Source organism: Eriocheir sinensis, unplaced genomic scaffold (genome assembly GCF_024679095.1).
Source record: "Eriocheir sinensis breed Jianghai 21 unplaced genomic scaffold, ASM2467909v1 Scaffold1540, whole genome shotgun sequence".
NCBI classification, from domain to species: domain Eukaryota; kingdom Metazoa; phylum Arthropoda; class Malacostraca; order Decapoda; family Varunidae; genus Eriocheir; species Eriocheir sinensis.
The window spans coordinates 33,352-55,000 of record NW_026110896.1 but is presented as its reverse complement, the minus strand read 5'-3'; the positions used below and the strand labels follow the sequence as shown (position 1 = coordinate 55,000).

General features: G+C 46.1%; 1 protein-coding gene across 1 annotated transcript in view; it reads right to left on the bottom strand.

The window, feature by feature from the left end:
• The window catches only part of LOC126990313 (uncharacterized), a gene marked incomplete at its 3' end in the record, with an annotated part of 13,556 nt that extends 4,408 nt beyond the window's left edge, over positions 1–9,148 (bottom strand). Inside the window, exons 1-2 of the mRNA XM_050848884.1 lie at positions 9,123–9,148; positions 7,860–8,023 (exon numbers count right to left, since the gene is read on the bottom strand). Coding sequence (XP_050704841.1) covers positions 7,860–8,023; positions 9,123–9,148 — 190 coding nt within the window. The remainder of the gene's footprint in view (positions 1–7,859; positions 8,024–9,122) is intronic.
• Positions 9,149–21,649: the final 12,501 nt, after the last annotated feature.

Sequence of the window (21,649 nt, the reverse complement as noted above, 5' to 3'; positions counted from 1 at the left end):
AGATAAAAAGAATGAAGAGAGAAAGAAAAAAGGAGTTAACGAGAGAGAGAGAGAGAGAGAGAGAGAGAGAACCATCCATCCATCCATCCATCCTTCCATCCAGACACACAGACAAACGAACTAACACATAAACACAACTCTTAATCACACACAACAAAACTAGGCAGGTAAAAGAAGGGACACATGACCAGGTGGATGAGTAACTATATTCACAGGTGTGCTCTCCAATTTGTGACAGGTAATTGAGGGCTTTGGACAGGTGGATAGGCAGGTGGTGTGGGTGAGTAACTGGGTGAGTAATGGGACAGGTAAGGGTTGATTAATTGACAGGTGAGGTGGTGAGTGTAAGTGGTGGGTCGGGAAAGGTAGATTGAGGGTGGGTGAGGTAGGGGTAAGGTTGATTAGGTAAGGGAAGGAAAGGTAAGGAAGGGAGAGGTAAGGAAGAAGTTGACTGAGAGAGGAAAGGAAAGGCAAGGTAAGGAAGGTAAAGAAAGGAAAGGAAAGGGAAGGGAAGGGTAGGGAAAGGTTGATTAAGAAAGGAAAGGAAAGGGTAGGTAAGGACAGGAAGAGAAAGGAATGGGAAGGTAAGGAAAGGAAAAGAAAGGAAAGGAATGGGAAGGTAAGGAAAGGAAAAGAAAGGAAAGGAAAGGGAAGGTAAGGAAAGGAAAGGAAAGGGAAAAAACTTAATTGATAAAGGGAAGGAGAGGTAAGGAAAGAAAAGGAAAGGAGGGGAAAGAAAAGGAGAGGAAAGGAGAGGAAAGGAAAGGGAGGATAGAAAAAAGTTGATTATGGAAAAAGTGGAAAGAAAAAGAAAGGAAAGGGCAGGGAAAAGTTAGTTAAGAAAGGAGAGTTAAGGAAAGGAAAGAAAAATGAATTAAGAAAGAAAAAAAGGAAAGGAAAATAAGAACGGAAGGAGTTTGCAAGCGGTACAAGGCAACTCCTGTACCCCTGAGCCCACCTAATACACACACACACACACTCTCTCTCTCTCTCTCTCTCTCTCTCTCTCTCTCTCTCTCTCTCTCTCTCTCTCTCTCTCTCTCTCTCTCTCTCTCTCTCTCTCTCTCTCTCTCTCTCTCTCTCTCTCTCTCTCTCTCTCTCTCTCTCTCTCTCTCTCTCTATCCCCCCCACCGTAAAATAAAAAAATATGAAGTTAAGAAGGATTAATAAAAGTGATATGAGACTACTACTACTACTACTACTACTACTACTACTACTACTACTACTACCAATCCATCATGCCTTGCTTCCTCTCTCATTCTTTTTCTGTCTGCTCACCACCACCACCACCATCATTACATCCACAGCCACCCTCTTTGTCCTCCATCATCACCACTTTCATCACCACTTCATCATCACTTGTATTTTTGTTGTACCGTAAAGAATTTTAAGTCCACACAAAAACACTAGATAATCCACTTTCCGCGCAAAACCTAGTGAACACAGTTATTATCTTCTTTACATAAGTGATTTCTCAGTGTATTAATATTGGCCTATGTTTTGTCTTGGTGGGTAGAAATAACTGCGCCTTTTTACCTGAGACACACCTTTTCCTCAGGGAATTGACCTGACTGCGACCTCACAGCAGCTGTGGTTTGTTTTCCTAGATACACATTTTGACCTGACGACCTCACCCCCAGCTGTTGGTTTGTTTCTCCTAGATAATACACATTTTTGACCTGACGACCTCACTGCAGCTGGGTGTACTTTGTTATCGTCTTAACGCGCCTTAATTGTTTCCGTCTTGCCTCGCCCATATCTTTCTTTCACCATGACGTCCCTCAAGCGTTGTTCTGGGTGTGGCCTTCGCATGGCCAAGCAGTACTTTCTTTCCAAAGGACGTTTGTAGGTTCTGTGTTAAGACTCAGAAGGATGATCAGAGGATCATAGAGTTAGAGAATAGGTTACTGACTCTCGCCGCCCAGGTACACTTACTGGTTAGTGCAGCAACAAGCCTCCCGCCTCCTCCCTCCTCCCCTTCCTCTTCCTCTTCTTCCTCGTCCTCCTCCCCCCTCCTCTCTTCCTCCCTCTTCCTCGTCCTCCTCCCTCTAGTATTGTCTTCAAATCACACAGCAGCCCTCCCATCCTCCTCCTCCCTCCTCCTCCTCGACCATCTCCGATCTCCCTGCTTCCCACCCTCCTTCTCCTCTTCTTCCTCCTCCTCCTCCTCCTCCTCCTCCTCCTCCTCTCCCTCGCCTTCCTCCTCCGTCCCCCTCTCCCCTCTCCCGCCCACCCTCCTCCTCCTCCTCCTCTCCTCTTCCTCCTCCTTGTCCTCCGCCTCTTCGCTCGTCCCTCCTCCCACACCTGTCTCCTTCACCTTCCCTTCCCCTCTCTTCCTCCCTCCTCGTCCGTCCCGTCCCTCCTCCCCACCTCACTCTCCTTTCACCTACTCCTCCTCCTCCTCCTCCTCCTCCTCCCTCCTCCTCCTCCTCCTCCTGCCTCACCTCGCCTCCTCTTCCGTCCCCCTCTCCCTCTTCCCGCCCTCTCCCCTCCTCCCTCCCTCCTCCTCTCCATCTTTCTCCTCCTTGTTCCTCCGCTCCTCGCTCGTCCTCTCCTCCAACACCTGTCCCTTACCTTCCCTTTCCCCTCTTCCTCTCCCTCTCCTCGTCCATTCCTCCCTCCACCACCTCACCCCTCCTTCTCCTTCTTCCTCTTCCTCCTCCTCCCCCCTCTTTCCACCTTCCACCTCTTCCACAATTTCTCCTCGTTCTTCACAGCAGGTCCCTCCCTCCCTTCCTGCTCTCCCCTCCCCCTTCACCCACCCTCTCCTGTTCCGACCGTCGGGTTCTTGTTGTTGGTGATAGTCAGGTTCGTTATGTTGACAGGTATTTTTGCTCCAAGGATAAGAACAGGACGAGGTGTGTGTTTCCAGGGGGCAGGGGTGGGCCATATATCAGACAGATTGAGGCGTGTATGGCAAGCGAGGATCGAACCCCATTGTCTTTCTCAGCTGTGGCGGAAACGACGTTTTCTCGTAAAGGCGAGGACCTTCTCAGGCGTTTTAGAGAATTGTTAGGCAGGATACGTGACGCTGGTGGGTCAGTAGTGTGTGGCGTCCTGCCAGGGAAGGGGCGTTGGCGATGGATGGCTGTCCAGGGCGATAGCAGTGAACAGCAGACCTGCTGAGCACTGCGAGCGCAATGGGTGGCTGTTCGTCGACAATTGGGATTCTTCGGCAACGACGCCCTCTACGCCCGTGACGGGATACACTTGACGTTCAAGGGTAAGTTGAGGCTCTCTCAGACTCCCTTGAGCGAGCACTTGGTACCCTGAGGATTTTTTAGTATAGGCGAGGGGGAGGAGTAATGGGAGCAATGGGAGGAAGTAATGAGGGACATCTAGCTCATAATATAACCAGGCAGCTTAGAAGTAATTCTAGAGGAGTAACAGAGGACGGCTAAGAATCTTCTATACTAACAGCAGGAGCCTCAGAAACAAGATAGACTTACTAAGGGGTGAAGCTTGTTCAGAAAATTCTTTACATAATAGCGATCACTGAGACATGGATAGACTTTGCTAATAGAAATTTTAGGTCAGAATTTGAAATAACGGGTTATCAGATGTTTCACAAAGACAGAAGGGGCAGAAAGGGAGGTGGAGTTGCGCCATATATTAAAGACTCACTTAAATGTTTAGTTAACAACTCAGTCAAAAACTAACATGGATTCAGAATCAGTTTGGGTGGATTTACAAAGGGAAAGAAAACTAACTCTAGGAGTTATATACAGGCCACCCAACCTTAACAGGCAGGACACGAGTATATTACTACAGGAGATTGGCAGGGCGAGTATGAGTAGAAATGTCTGCGTAATGGGGACTTTAATTATAGGAATATAGACTGGAAGATCTAGTGGGTGACCTGGAAGCCGAGGACTTTCTTGAAGTTATACAAGATAATTTCCTTAAGCAGGTAGTTACTGAGCCTACCAGAGGAGATAACATATTAGACTTAGTCCTAACCAATAATGGGAACTTGCTACGTGAGTTGGAGGGCGGAGAGTTAGGAAATAGTGATCACAGAACGGTTCGTTTTAGGTTAGATCAAGGTAACCCGTGATCCAAACCCAGTGTTAGTGCCAGATTTTAGAAGAGCAAACTACGAGGGGCTTCAAGACATCTTGAAGGGGTAAACTGGGATAATTTAGGATTCATGAGGGCCAGAACTGCGGATTGAGAGCCAGGAGAACCAGGTAGAAATGTCTACAATAATTTAGTTAGAGTAATAGTAGAGGGCAAGAACAGCATATACCACAGCGAACACTTAGAAAAGAAAACAATGATCCTATGGATGACTCGTGGACTAAAACACGAGATTGGGTTAAAGAAGGGAATTTATCAGAAAATAAAGAATGGGAAACACATCTCAGGGGCCGGTACGTCGAACTATCTAGATTAGTTAAGAAAAACACCAGGATAGCAAAAAGAACTATGAGATCAAAGTAGCAAATGAGGCGAAAAGTAATCCTAAGGGCTTCTTTCAGATGTATAGAACAAAACACGGGAGAAAATTGGACCGCTGAAAACAAACACAGGGAGCTAGTAGAAAATTACGAAAATATGAGCACATTGTTGAACGACTACTTCCTTTCAGTATTCACACAGGAGGATCGAACGACTATACCGGAAAGAGTTCAGGTGTACGAGGGCGGGATGGCGATAAATTGAGGGATATAATCATTACCAGGCAAGTAGTTCAGGATGAGATAGATAAGCTTAAGAAGAACAAGTCGCCAGGTCCTGACGGGATATTTCCGAGGGTATTAAAGGAGCTAGGTGATATAATCAGTGATCACTAACCGACATCTTTAAGATGTCGGTAAATACTGGCTATGTGCCGAGCCTATGGAAAGTAGCTAATGTGACGCTGATTTTCAAAAAGGGGACAGGTCAGTTGCTTCAAACTATCGCCCAATTAGCTTAACATCGGTTATAGGGAAGATGCTGGAGTCCATAATAGCCAGGAACATTCGGGAGCATTTAGAGAAACATAGCTTAATTCACGACTCGCAGCATGGGTTCACAAAAGGTAGGTCATGCCTCACCAATCTCTTTGTCCTTCTACAATAAAGTATTTGAGGCGGTTGACAGAGATGAAAATTATGATGTAATCTATCTTGATTTTAGTAAAGCGTTTGACAAAGTTCCTCACCAACGACTGTTGCTTAAATTACAGGCTCACGGAGTAGAGGGTAAAGTTTTGAACTGGGTCAAGGCGTGGCTTAGCAATAGGAAGCAAAGAGTGCAAATCAATGGTAAAAGATCTGACTGGGATGTGTTACGAGTGGGGTCCCACAAGGTTCGGTATTAGGTCCACTTTTGTTTATTATTTATATCAATGACTTAGACACAGGAATTAGTAGTGATGTTAGTAAATTTGCAGATGATACCAAGATCGGTAGAGTAATTGAGTCGGATCAGGACGCTAGTATTCTCCAAGGTGAACTCAACAGATTATATGACTGGGGGGATAAATGGCAGATGGAGTTCAATGTAGGAAGTGCAGTATTCTGAGTGTAGGTAGGAACAACCCCTCACATAACTATTGCTTAAATGACACTCTCATAAGTAGGTCTGGGTGCGAGAGGGATTTAGGGTCTTAGTGAGCTCTGATCTCCGTCCAAGGGCACAATGCATTCAAGCTAGAAATCGAGCTAATAGGGTACTGGGATTTATTTCAAGGAGCGTAAGCAACAGAAGCCCCGAAGTCTTCCTCAAACTATATTTAGCATTAGTTAGACCTCATCTTGACTATGCGGTTCAGTTCTGGTCACCCTACTATAGAATGGATATCAAAATGTTAGAATCGCAGAGGAGGATGACTAAGATGATTCAGGGGTTGAGAAACTTGCCATACGAGGAAAGACTCAAACAGTTAAACTTGCATTCTCTAGAAAGGCGAAGTGTGCGAGGAGACATGATCGAGGTTTATAAATTGATGAATGGCAATAATAAGGGAGACATTCATAAGGTTTTGTTGGTAAGAGAACCGTGTAGTACACTAAGTAACGGGTTTAAACTGGATAAATTCAGATTCAACAGGGACATAGGCAAAATTGGTTTACTAATAGGGTGGTGGATGAGTGGAATAGGCTTAGCAGTCATGTGGTGAGTGCCACAATTGTCACATTCAAAAATAGACTAGATAAATTCATGGACAGCGATAATAGGTGGGGTTAGATACACGGGAGCTTAGGGTCAAAGGAGCTGCCTCGTACAGGCCTACCGGCCTCTTGCAGACTCCTGCGTTCTTATGTTCTTATGTTCTTATGTTCTTATAAGCTGAAGAATTAGAAAACAGGATGTTGGGGATATCTCAATTCTGTCAGGCGGTCAGAGATACGTATAAGGTGATGAACCAACTGTTCCAGATCATGGAGAAGCGGTGGCTGAGCGTGCCGGCCCTGCATTCGCCACGTTGGCCATGATGCGGGTTCGAATCCGCTGCTAACCACCTGGGATTTTTTAGTCATCGCCGAGTGGCCTAAGACTACCCACATGCTGTCCTGAAGACCACCTATCAACCCCGACTCTAGAAGAAGCTATGCAAGTGAAATCAAGATTGAGCTCCGGCGGGCATCATGAGCCAATAATAATGGCGCCGCTATAAACAATTGCCAGCGCCATGACGGGCTCGGGCCGATCATCAGGGCCCTCTGGAATAGCCCACCGACGCTATAGGCCACATGTTAAAAAATTAAGGTGAGCAAAGTTATAGGCTTGTTCACCAGGCTTGTCATTCGAAGAACACAAAGCCCATTCTGGTGGTGATCATTTAAATCTCGTTAGTTGAAAGAATTACCGACTGGAATTCAAACAGGGTCACGGAAGTGCCGTGACCCTACGCTATGAGCCATCATAAATACGAATGTCAGTGTAAAATTCCCGCTCACCAGCTGACAGCAGCTCCGCTTACCATTGATGAAAGCACTTTTGGTAGTTATCTGATATCCAGGGAAGGATTTTGCAGTCTTACGTATATTTATAAAGGTAGTTTTAAGTTGTTGTAAGACAAGACTTTAGAAAAAGTCCCTATAATGTGAAATAGGTGATTTTGCTAACTTGCCAGGAGTGCAGCTTCTTTGTCGAGAGCGATTAGTTAATTTTCCATGTATGATTGCAATGTAAACAACTGTAATGTAAACAAGATCAAGCTCTTAAAAATCGTTTTCTCGAAGCCTTTTTTTTTTTTTTTTGTAGCGAAAAACATTCCTTGTGTCCTCAAGCTTTTATGCAACTATCACTGCTACATCAATTAACATATATTTTATCTAGAGATAAAAATGGAAGGTGTAGGGAAAATAATAACTGGATCGGGGAGGTAGAGCTCACCTAGCAACTTACCTTGATGGAGTATAGGCCTTTTTTTACAACAAAGAGACGGCTCAAGGGCACCAAAAAGAGTGCAAAATAAAGCCCGCTACTCACCGCTCCCATAATAGACAAAAGTAAAGAGTGGCCAAAAGAGAGGTCAATTTCGGGTGGAGAGGTGTCTTGATACATTCTCCTTGAAAGAGGTCAATTCATAGGCAGGAGGAAATGCAGACGAAGGAAGGCTGTTCCAGGGATGAAAGAGTGAAGATGCTGGTTAGCTCTTGCATAAGGGGTTTGGACAGTATAGGGATGAGCTAGAGTAGAAAGTCGAGTGCAGCGGGGCTGCGGGAGGGTGGGAGGCATGCGGTTAGCAAGTTCAGAAGAGCAGTCAGCATGAAAATATCGATAGAAGATGGAGAGGCAACATGGCGGCGGAGTTTAAGAGGTAGAAGACAGTCAGTATTAGGAGGGGAGTTGATGAAGAAGATAATTAACTATATCTATAACTTAAATTCGTTGCCGATAGTTTGCCCTGCTGCCTAGCATACCGATGCCAAAGAGGAAGAACACTCCACCGAAGTCCTCTAGGGTGAGGGGCCGCAGCGTGGTGGTGGGGACGACGGAGGTCTCCGGTCGGGCACACGCCTTGGCTTCTTGCACGTTCATTTTCAGCAGGTGGCCCAAGATTCCTGTATCCTGCAGGCTGCTCACACTATAAAGAGAGAAAGAATGTGACGCTGCTGAAGGTGTCATGTGTCCTAGCAACCATAAGTGTAAACCCCCAGACATCGTGCAACATCACGCCAAACACAAGTGCTATTCCACTTTGATGAACTTCATTGGAACCTCATTTGGTCTGTTACTTAGTCAATGTCTTACACGTTTATGTCAAATGTGATGTTTCACCTAATACGGTTCAATGTTTTTCATACACCTCTCTGAATACAAACTTGCTATGACAAATTTTGGACTCCTCGGTAATGTGTTGTAAAAATGTATAAAAATAACAGTAAAATAACTTCATTTATACGTGAAAACTATTTTATTTTATCGCTTTATTTATGTATCACTGTATCCTTCACACTTACAATCAATCTATATGTCTATCTATCTATCTATATGTCCATCTATCTATCTTCCTCACTCTCTTTCTGTTTAAATATGAATAAGGTTGATGTTTATTTATTTTTTTAGTTACTAACGACGTAGATGAATCAGTAAGCAAATTCCAATTTTAACGGACAGTGTATAGAAACTTGCACCAGTCGGTTGTTTCATGTTTTTCTCGTGTTCAGCACAATGAGGTATATTCCAGAGTTGCCAACTAGCGGGTATAGGGTCACAGGGCCCACGCAGCTTGAGCTATTATTTCAATTATCGTAAATTACCTGTGCTTTTCTGTGGCTTGTAACAATTACACTTCAATACAATAAGTGACACTATTTTTAATAAAAATGTAGCAGATCATTCTCGTTGTTTTATTCATTGGTAAACGAGAAGAATATAAATCCCGTCAGGCAGCCTCTCCCCATCCAAAATCCTTCTTCCATGAAAGCCCTGCAAAATCAAGCAGAAATTTGATTAAAAAAAAACTATTTACATTGCATTATATGCTGAGTACCTGCTTTGGGTGCATCAGTTTTGCCTTCGTCGAAATTCATCAAAAACATTAGGGCATCAGGCATCTCGACAACTTACTCCTTCACAACAATGGAAAGGCAGTTGTTTGTGGCTCAGTGAGGTCACGGCTTCCACTCCTAGCATATTATACACCACCTTCAGCTGACTGTGTGAGATGAACCAAGACGTACCTTGGGTGGACGCCTGCCGCTACCATGAGTGTGGGCAGGTCAGAGGTGATGGTGTTTAAAGCCAGGAGTTGTGGGTGGAGGGAAACACTATTTGACGGAAGCCAATATCGCACACGAACAAAAAACAAAGGAGGCTCGCTTTCTCCCGAGATGCCTGGCCCCACAGAGTTATATACCTAGAGCGCGCGAGCCAGACACTTGGGTGCGGCAGCCGGAAGTACCTCGGCCGCCATCTTTGGGAGCCCAGTCCAGCCAACTCTGTGCTCCAGCCGGCAACTTCAAAGTGGAGGTTAGTGGTAGGTGGTGATGGTGGTGGTGGTGGTGGTGATGACGGTGGTGGTGGTGGTGATGACGGTGGTGGTGGTGGCGGTGGTGGTGGTGGTGGTGATGGTGGTGCTATAGTGGTGGTGGTGGTGGTGCTATAGTGATGGTGGTGGTGGTGGTGCTGGTGCTGGTGGTGGTGGGTGGAGGAGTTGGTTATGACAACTCTGGTTTTATACTCTCTCTCTCTCTCTCTCTCTCTCTCTCTCTCTCTCTCTCTCTCTCTCTCTCTCTCTCTCTCTCTGTGTGTGTGTGTGTGTGTGTGTGTGTGTGTGTGTGTGTGTTTATGAAAACCACCATCACCAAGGCCACCACCACCACCATCACTATCACGTACTACCATCAACACCACCACCACCACCATCACTATCACGTACCACCATTACCACCACCACCACCACCACTATCACGTACCACCATCAACACCACCAGCACGTACCACCACCACCACCACTATCACGTACCACCACCACCACCATCACTATCACGTACCACCATTACCACCACCACCACCACCACTATCACGTACCACCATCAACACCACCACCACCACCATCACTATCACGTACCACCATCAACACCACCACCACCACCATCACTATCACGTACCACCACCACCACCACCAGCACGTACCACCACCACCACCACTATCACGTACCACCACCACCACCACCACTATCACGTACCACCACCACCACCACCATCACTATCACGTACCACCATCACCACCACCACCACCACTATCACGTACCACCACCACCACCACCACTATCACGTACCACCACCACCACTATTACGTACCACCACCACCACCACTATCACGTACCACACCCACCACCACCAGCACTATTACGTACCACCACCACCACCACCACCACTATCACGTACCACCACCACCACCACCACTATTACGTGCCACCACCACCACTATCACGTACCACCACCACCACCACCATCACTATCACGTACCACCATCACCACCACCACCACCACCACCACTATCACGTACCACCACCACCACCATCACCACCACCATCATCACCACCACCATCATCACCACCACTATCACGTACCACCATCACCACCACCACCACCACCACCACTATCACGTACCACCACCACCACCACCACCACCACTATCACGTACCACCACCACCACCACCACCATCACGTACCACCACCACCACCACCACTATCACGTACCACCACCACCACCACCACTATCACGTACCACCACCACCACCACCACCACCACAAAAACGTACCACCACCACCACCACCATCACTATCACGTACCACCATCACCACCACCACCACCACCACCACCACTATCACGTACCACCATCACCACCACCACCACCACCACCACGAACCCGCACCACCACCACCACCACCACCACCACTATCACGTACCACCACCACCACCACCACCACCACTATCACGTACCACGACCACTATTACGTACCATCACCACCATCACCACTACCACTATCACGTACCACCACCACCACCACCACTATTACGTACCACCACCACCACCACTATCACGTACCACCACCACCACTATTACGTACCATCACCACCACCACCACTACCACTATCACGTACCACCACCACCACCACCACTATCACGTACCACCACCACCACCACTACCACTATCACGTACCACCACCACCACTATCACGTACCACCACCACCACTATTACGTATCATCACCACCACCACCACTACCACTATCACGTACCACCACCACCACTACCACTATCACGTACCACCACCACCACTACCACTATCACGTACCACCACCACCACTATCACGTACCACCACCACCACTATTACGTATCATCACCACCACCACCACTACCACTATCACGTACCACCACCACCACCACCACCACTATTACGTACCACCACCACCACTATCACGTACCACCACCACCACCACTATCACGTACCACCACCACCACTAGCACGTACCACCACCACCACCACTATCACGTACCACCACCACCACCACTATCACGTACCACCACCACCACCACCACTATCACGTACCACCACCACCACCACCACCACCATCACTATCACGTACCACCACCACCACCACCACCACCACTATCACGTACCACCACCACTATCACGTACCACCACCTCCACCACCACCACTATTACGTACCACCACCACCACTATCACGTACCACCACTATCACCACCACCACCACCATCCCCACCACCATCACCACCACCACCACCATCACCACCATCATCACCACCACCACCAACACCACTACCATCATCACCACCACCACCACCACCATCACCACCACCACCACCCTCATCACCACCACCACCCTCATCACCACCACCACCACCACCACAACCATCACCACCACTATCACCACCACCACAGAGTGAGGGAAAGTGGGCTCCCCAAGATGGCTGCCGCACCAGGGTAGCTTGCCTCACCCGCCGCCAACCCCACAACACGATAGCGCGCGCTCTAGGTATATAACTCTGTGCCTGGCCCCCAAATGTTATTGATAAATTTCGCCGAAGGCGATACTAATGCACCCAAAGCAGATACTCAGCATATAATGTAGTGTGAATAATATTTTTTAAATCTCATTTCTGCTTGATTCCGCAGGGCTTTCATGTACGAGTAAGAACGATTTTGGATGAGGAGAGGGTGCCGGACAAGATTTTTATTTTCTCTCGTTTACCAATAAATGAAACAACGAGAATGATCAGCTTACATATTTATTAACAATAGTGTCACTTATTATATTGAAGTGTAATTGTTGCAAGTCCCAGAGAAACACAGGTAATTTACGATAATTGAAAGAACAGTTCAAGCTTCGTGGGCCCTGTGACCCTATCGCTGGTGACACCTGCTAAGAATGAATATACCTCATACAAACTTTAAAAAAATAATGGTTGATGCTATTAGTACATTACTCTGCATTTCTTACAGTCTAACATTTCTAGGAGATCAAATGTTGTCCAACTCCAAGGCTGGAGTTTCTTTTCTTGCCACAAGCACATCAAGATTTCACTACAGATATTCTAATGATAATAATATGCCACATATACATACCCATTATACTAAAAGAAAAAAAATCTGTTAAAAATACAGCATATACTATATAGTTACCTCTACAAAACTACGTTTTAATTTTTAATTTCACATTTTACATAGATGGCGCTATTAGAACCAATCTACAAGCTTTCAACAATAAATAGCCTCTCCTTAAACTAAAATCCTTCACCACTGCCATCCTTCGGTACCTCGTTGTTGAGGGCTACGAGTAGCTATATGAATTTCGATGGTACTTTTCCCTTTAATTATCATTACTATAATTCATTCATCTCCATATTTACAAAAGTCAACAGCTAAGTAAACTGACTCACAACCCAGTTGGGAAAATTGTCCACACACACACACACACACACACACACACACACACACACACACACACAGACAAACACACACACACACATACACACACACACATATAACCACACACACACACACACACACACACACACACACGCAAACACAAACACACACACACATACACACACACCGCCGCCGCCACTGCAGACAGACGCACCAAAACAGCTCCTGATTGTATTCATCGTTATGTCGAAGTTTATGTTTCTCCTGTCGTCTAGCAACTAATAACTGTTGCATGAAAGCCTTGACCACACTACGAGGGATTAAAGTGGCAAGAGATAACTACTACATAGCAAAGTAAGGTAAATAACAGGACTGGTGTGCGCAGAGGCTAGCAGGCGACAGGATATAAACAAACATAGCACTACCACCATGGCTTTCCCTCACTCTCTGAATATTGAAGAAACTGTCAAGGAGAAGGTGGAGCAGGGGTTACGTGACATTTCTATCGATATAAAAGGGAGAGAAACAAGAGAAATAAGCAAAATATCAAAGGAAATAGCTGCTGTACTTGTGCCAGAGCTGGCCAAGGTCATTACAGTGGCCCTGTCTACGGCAGTGAACTGTGCATTTAAGGAGATCTCTGGTGAGTTAACGAAAATGCTGACATGTCACAAAAGCAAGCCTTAAGCTGGCGTCACACTGGACCCAAATCTGGCGAGCACGAGCTCTTGCTGGCAGCTTTTGCTCGCGAGCAAGTCACTGTTGTCGTCACACTGACGAGGGGCGAGCGACGAGCAACATTGTAAACAAAGCCTCAACCATGGTGCCTACTACACCTACGCTTCGCATTACGGCTAAGTGTGCAGCTGTGACGGCATTACTTGCTGTTATTCAACGAGCTCAGAAGAAGAAAAGACGAGTCTGGGTTCGGTCATGGCTGAAGAGAAGGGAGGGAGACCCATGATGTGTACATCATAACATCATAACTTTCTTCAGCGTAGACTTACAGAAATCTGGATGGCTGTGGTCCCATAACTCGGGATGGTCCCTGACTATTGCTATCAAAGAGTGTACAATGAAGGAGGACAAGTGAACTTTTAAACGAGGAGAGGTGGCCATGGCGAGTGTTTATATCAGCTGGCCTGGGCGGTCTTGGTCTTGGTCTTGGAAATCAAAATAAAATCCAACACTACTTTTCTCATTATAAAATATTACAAACACCGTCAAACATAAAAGGAGTATGTGAATAAGTTTTCTAATATCATGGGTATACGGATTGAATACACTAGGTAATATATATTATTCACATATCGGTGCACCAAAGAGCTCATTTGACTGCCTGCTTGCGGCTCGCCAAGCTGCTCCCCGTCCAAGCGGCGAGCTAAACGCAGGAGCAAAAGCTCGGGAGCAAGCCATCCCTCCAGCTAAAGCTGGCAGCAAAAGCTCGTGCTCGCCAGATTTGGTCCAGTGTGACGCCACCCTTACTGAACAGGTATGAGTGTGACAAGTTGGAACAATACCAGCGTAAGGATAACTTGTGAATTTATGGCCTGGAGGAGGAGAATGACGAGTCCGAGGAGGTGGTAGAGGACAAAGTTATCGAGCTGGCGGCAGATATAGGGGTGACTCTGGTGCCTGATAATATCTCTATTGCTCATAGACTGGGTACGTCTCAAGGGAAGAACAGGCCTGTTATGGTAAGGTTTTGTCAAAGAAAGAAAAGAAATTAAATGTTAAGAAAAAAAGCAGAACTGAAAAATAAACGGAGGAAAGTATACATAAATGAGAACTTAATACTCATGAGAGCTACCATATTGAAAGTCAGTTAAGGACCAGACCAGTGTAAAAGGTGCTACCACGAGAGACGGAAAAATCCTGGTGTGGCTTACAGGTAAAGAAAGGCCAATAGAAATTCATACACCAGATGATTTACACAAGATAGGCATAACAAATCCAGACTGGAAAAGGCTGAAACTAGATCATTTGATAAATGATAGTGCATACGACAAAAATGGAGCACAGTTAGATGCCCCATTGGTTATTCCTACTCATCATGATACTAATGATGTTATTACAAAGTTGTCTTTACTAACACTAAATGTGAATGGTATTAAAGGTAAACTAACATCGCCTGAATTTTGTGATTTATGTAGGATGTATGATATTGTTTGTATGAGTGAAACAAAATGTGATGATGCTGACATGCATATTGTTATTACATGAATGGAAGATTTAGGTTTTGATATTGTATATAAAAATAGGCATGAGATTAGTAGATACAAATCAGGTGGCTTGATAATTGCTGTAAGAAAAATTCTAAAAATAACTTGGAAACTTATTAACACAGAACACAAGGCTTTTATATCTATACTAATAGATAAAAGAAGTTTAGGATTGCATAAAAATCTGATGGTTAGCTCACTATACATTTCTCCAGTAAATTCTAGATATGCAAGTGTTGAGTATTTCGAAGAGTTAGATTTTTTTCTGTTGGATTATACGAATGATGACTGTTTACATGTTCTTTGTGAAGACTTTAATGCACATACTGGAACCATGCTGGACTATGTTGTACCTGATGATGATGATGATGATGATGATGATGATGTAGCTGATAATTTAAGTGAAGTACACCTTGTATTAAGTGAAATAGGAGTTGCTCGAAGAAGGTATAACCAGGATGTAACACAGGATAGAAGCTCTTATGGGAGAAATTTAGCGACAATATGTAGTAACAACGATGTGTGTATTTTTAATGGTAGACTAGATGAAGACTTTGGTGTGGGAAAAGCAACAACTACACATGGTACTCTAGTTGATTATGTTATAGGCTCACCAGCAATCATAAACTGCGTAGAGGAATTTAGAATTTTAGACTTATGATCCTTTGTATTATGATGTCCACTGTGGTATACATTTGCAATTAGAAGTAAACATTAAGAATGATAATACCAATGTTGCGATGAAAGTGATTGTAACAGGCCAGGAAAATGGAAATCAGAGGAGGAATATATATATATATATATATATATATATATATATATATATATATATATATATATATATATATATATATATATATATATATATATATATAAAAAAGCTGAAATTAATGAAAATGAAGTGAATGACCTAACAAAACAAATTCATTGCCTATCTATTAATGAGATAAATTCAAGGCTGAAGAAAATTTTATTAGAACCAACAATGAAGGTCCTACCTCCAAGAAAGAAAGTAAGTTATGTAAAGAAAAGTAATAATGCAAGTTTATTTGGATATGACAAACAGTGTTGGAAAAAAAAGAGTACCATAAATCCTGGCATAATTATAACTAAGGAAGAGTGAAGCAAATTATAAAGACATGATAGAAAAAAGCAAGAAGTATGAAGGTGCTTCGAAAAGAGTACAGAGAAAAGAAAGGGAAAACCTGGTGACTAAGTTAAAAGAAAATAAAGGATAAGATCCCTAAACATACTGGAAAATACTAAAGAAAAAGAATGCTAATAAAAATGATATCATTTTTATTAGCATTCTTTTCCTTTAGTATTTTCCAGTATGTTTTGGGATCGATTTACGCGAGTTTGATTTACCCGTTTTTTAAATAACGCGCGGTCCAACATCCAAAGAAATGTTTAATTTACACTTTTTTTTTCACTTATACGCGATATTCTATGCCTATGGAGTGGCCACTAGATGTCTCACGCAACTGGACTCACGCGGCGCCGCGGCCACACAGCTGAGCTCAGTTCTTCCCGCGCGCCACTTGAACAACAATACAGTACCCACGCTGCCACGCTACTCAACAATAGGGGTGCACAGGTACCAGTACCAGTACTGGTACTAACGGTACCAGCTATACGGTACGGTACCGGTACCAGACTGCTCGGTACCGGTACCAATACTAGCCAGTCACTCATGGTGTCCCTCATTTCTTCCTCACACGAGTGAGGCTGAGATTGAGTGCCTGAGTAGACATCTCGGTGATATGGATATTCTCTCTCTCTCTCTCTCTCTCTCTCTCTCTCTCTCTCTCTCTCTCTCTCTCTCTCTCTCTCTCTCTCTCTCTCTCTCTCTCTCCACTGAATAATATTCATTTTTCGATAGAAACCTACCTGTTGTTTGATTTACATTGTTTTTTTTATTTACGCGACCTCTTCAAGGACACAATACTCGCGTAAATCGAGGGTTACCTGTACTTTGCTTAATTTGGAAAAAAATTATGAGCACTTTAAGAATATGTCAGAGGAAAATGCAGTTGACGAACAAATAATGGATCCAGAAATTAATGTTCCTGAGGGAATAGAAGTGAATGTGTTTAACGATCCCATAACGGAAAATGAAGTGTTGAAAGCTATTGGAAAACTTAAGAATGATAAGGCATCTGGCTATGATAATATTATTAATGAATATATCAAGTGCACTAAAAATATTCTTTGTACTTTTTGTTATTTTTTTGATAAGATCTTAGACACAGGACATTTACCTGAGGAATGGTTAATAGGAGTTATTGTTCCAATGTATAAGAATAAAGGTGACATTAATGATCCACATAACTACAGAGGTATTACACTTGTAAGCTGTCTGAGTAAATTGTTTACATCAATATTAAATGAAATCAATCAATCAATGGGGGCATACGCCCGGGGTCGCATCGCGTCGCCCACCCTACGACGCCAAGCCCGGGGGTCCCTTCGGGCGAGTCTCCATACAGGCCCCCTTCCCAACTCGAGTACCTCCCGGCAGGATCTATCGACTTGCTCCATCCATAAACTCCGTGGGCGTCCCCTTGGCCTCCCCCACTCAGGATTGTCTCTTACAGAGACAACCCGATGAGCTGGATCAGCTTCCGGAAAACGTGCCACGTGCCCGTATAGCCGGAGTTGGCGTTGACGGACTATGCAGGTAATACATGTCGAATCAGTCTCACGGAGTTGTCGCCGGTTTGACACAAAGTCATTCCAGCGATATCCCATGATTCTGCGTAGACACTTACTACCAATGACATCAATCCGCCTCTCGAAGTCCCCATTTAGTGTCCATGTCTCACAACCATAGAGTAAGACAGGGAGCACAAGGGACTTGGAGATCCGGATCTTTGTCCTGCACAGGTACCGACAACGCCATATACTCGTGTTGAGCAAGTCCATAACACCGTGGGCCAGACCGATCTGCCGTAAGACTTCCTGGCCAGACTCATCGTTGTTATGAACACGCTACCAAGATACGTGAAACTTTCTGAGATCTCAATGTCCTCGCCACACGCATGCACAGACTGTACTGTGTCATCCAGCAAACCTCCAAACACCTGTACCTTGGTCTTGGCCCAGGAGACCTGGAGTCCCAAGGGCTTCGCCTCCTCGTCCAGTGCCTCGAGAGCCATCACCAAAACCTCCAGCGACTCCGCCAGGATTACTGCATCATCAGCAAAAACAAGGTCAGTGACCCTGGCATTGCCAATGGATGCTCCGCAATGACTCTGGCCCACAACTCTGCCCAGTACCCAGTCCATACAAGTGTTGAAAAACGATGGGGCAAGGACACAGCCCTGCCTCACTCCCGCATTCACGGGAAAGAAGCTGGACAAGCACCCCCCCCCCATACTTCACAGCACTCTCTGTCCCAGAATACAGGCCAGTCAGCAGACCAATAGTCCTCGCAGGAATCTTACAGAGACAACACGATGAGCTGGATCAGCTTCCGGAAAACGTTCCACGTGCCCGTATAGCCGGAGTTGGCGTTGACGGACTATGCAGGTAATATATATCGAATCAGTCTCACGGAGTAGTCGCCGGTTTGGCACAAAGTCATTCCAGCGATATCCCATGATTCTGCTTAGACACTTACTACCAAAGACATCAATCCGCCTCTCCAAATCCCCATTTAGTATCCATGTCTCACAACCATAGAGTAAGACAGGGAGCACAAGGGACTTGGAGAACAGAATACAGGGCAGTCAGCAGACCAATAGTCCTCGCAGGAATCCCACGGAGTCGCAGAAGGTCCCAGAGTGCCTCACGACGCACTGAATCAAACGCCTTCTTGAGATTGACATAGGCTGCAAGCATCCCCTGTCGAAACTCACGTCGGCGCTCCACCAGTACGCGAAACGCTAGGATACGGTCAGTTGTTGACTTGCCAGGCGTAAACCCAGACTGTTCAGGTCTCTGCAGCTTCAGCAGCTGGCTGCGAATTCGCATCAGCAATAGGTGGGCAAGCACCTTGCCTGGCACACTGAGCAGTGTAATACCACGGTAGTTGTTGCAGTCCTGGTGGTCTCCGTTCCCTTTCCAGATAGGGACGACCAACCCCCTCTTCCAGTCAGGAGGAATGGTACCGGACTGCCATACGGCAGTCAAGACCGCATGCAACCCGCGGATCATGGCCTCACCTCCAGCTTTGAGCAGCTCCACACTGTTGTTACAGGTGCCAGGTGCCTTCCCACCCCTCAACCTGGCCACAGCCTCTCTGACCTCAACCAGAGAGGGTGGGCTTTCGTCAATGGGTGGGTCAGCATCCGCCACCTGCAACCCAGCAACTGGAAACCGCCCACGTGGAGGGTCCACCATGTACAGCTGCTCAAAGTACTCAGCCCAACGAGCCCTCTGCCCATCCATGTCCGACACGAGGCAGCCGTCAGCTGTTCGGATAGCGCTCACCTGAAAGGGAGCCTTAGAGCAGAGCTTCTTCAGGGCTTGGTAAGCAGATCGAAGGTAATTCGCATTTAAATGGCCCTCGACATCCTCAGCGAGACCCCTGACATACCTCTCCGTGTCTCTCCTCAGGAGAGCTCTAGTCCTACGTGACAGAGCCCTGTATTGGTCTCGGTTCCCAGCAAGTCTGGCAGCGCGACTCTCCTCAGTATTCCCCAGCGTCTCCACCGAGGCAAAGCCACTCCTAGATCTCGGGCGCTCTCCAATGCACTCCTTAGCAGCTTGCAGAATCTCACGTTTGAAGGTATCCCACAACTCTACAGGGTCCTCCAGAGTGCCAGGCACTTCGAATCGATTTGAGACTGTCACTGCATACTCGTGAGCACATGCCAGGTCCTTCAGCCTCTCGAGATGGAACACAGTAGTGTTGCCTCTCGAGATTCTTCTTGACCTGACGTGAAGCTTGAGTGTCTCAACAACAAGCCTATGGTCAGTTGCAAAAAATTCAGCACTCCGGTAAACCCTGCAGTTCCGAAGGATCCTCCAACAAGTACTAACGAGGATGTGGTCGATCTTCTTAGCTACCCCTCCGGCATCGCTATACCAAGTCCAGCGGTGCAGCTCTGGTCTCTGGTACTAGGAGCCCGCAATTCTCAACCTTCTGGATTTTGTAAAATTCAGGAGGAGAGAGCTGTTGATGTTCCTGATACCAGATCCATAGGGACCAACACATAGCTCGTAGCCAACCCTGTCAGTGCCAGTAGTAGCATTGAAGTCGCCCAGGACATTGAGTGTGTCCCAGGGAGGGCACTGGTCTAATACGGAGTCGAGTTTGGCGTAGAACGTCTCCTTCTCATCAGTTTCACGCATCTCGGTAGGAGCGTACACTGCAACAAGATACATGGAGCCCAGTGTGTGCTTCAGCCTCACTCGCATTATACGCTCATCAACCGGAGCAACCTCAACCACAAATGGCAGCAGTTGACTGGAGATGCCCATAGCTATCCCCCTGACATGGAAGCCATTGCTCATACCGGACCAGTGGAAGGTGTACCCCCCTCACTGATCTCGCCACTGCCAGGCCTCCTTGTCTCAGAGAGTGCCGCTATGTCCACCCTCAGCCTTCTGAGCTTATTTGATAGGTGGGGCAGTCGATCATCGTCCGAGAGGCTCCGGACGTTCCAGGAGCCCACACCCAGAGCCCTCCAAAGGTTAACCCCGGGCCTGGTTCTGCGGGCGTACGCAGCCTCTGCACCACCCCGGCCACCCCCAAAACAAAAAGAGGGGCTAGGGGGCCCTTCCTCCTTCGAGGGGCAGGGGTGCCGTAGGCTTTGGATGCAGATGCATCGTGGAAGCCTGCCGCGCGGTCGGGCCCCCCCCTGCAAGACCGGATCGGAGTCGAGGCTCGCGCCCCGACCCCGACCTCTACTTTTAAACTGTGGTGGTTGGGGGCGCCCAACATCCACTCACTTGATGTAGTGTTTCTCCAGTGGAAATGCTACACTAAGTGACAGGCCGAAATAGTCAGCAACAAGTATGCTAACCATTTAAATACGCTGGGTGGTAACCAAATAACCAGGGTAGGGGCAGGTCTATCTGAATGAGGAATGCAGCGCCCTCAACCTTCCCCGAGCTGTCTTTCCTCGGTTTTTCTCTCTCTTCTGTTCACGCTTCTTTCTTTGGGTAACCGGGGGATTAATCCCCCCCAGGGGTCTTGCGTCCCTGCCCTATGGCGAGCAGTCAGGCCAGCCCCTGATCTGGGCTGGTTGGGGGGAGGGGCTTGCACCCCCTCCCTCACAAAAAAATGAAAGGTTAACAGAATTTTCAGATAAATGTAATATTGTTCAGGAAACTCAGGCTGGGTTCAGACAAGGTTATATTACTCTTGATCACATATTCCTATTGAAAAATATTGTCGACTTGTTCATATGGAAGAAGAAGTTATTTTTTATTTTTGTTGATTATAGGAAAGCTTTTGATACAATATGGAGGAATGGATTGTGGCATAAGATGGTGAAAGCAAATATTGTAGGTAAAGTATTTGATGTTATTAGAAATATGTACAAGGATATAAAATCATGTGTTAGGATGGACCAAAAAAAATTCAGATACTTTTGTTTATCACAAAGGAGTAAGGCAAGATGAAAATCTCTCC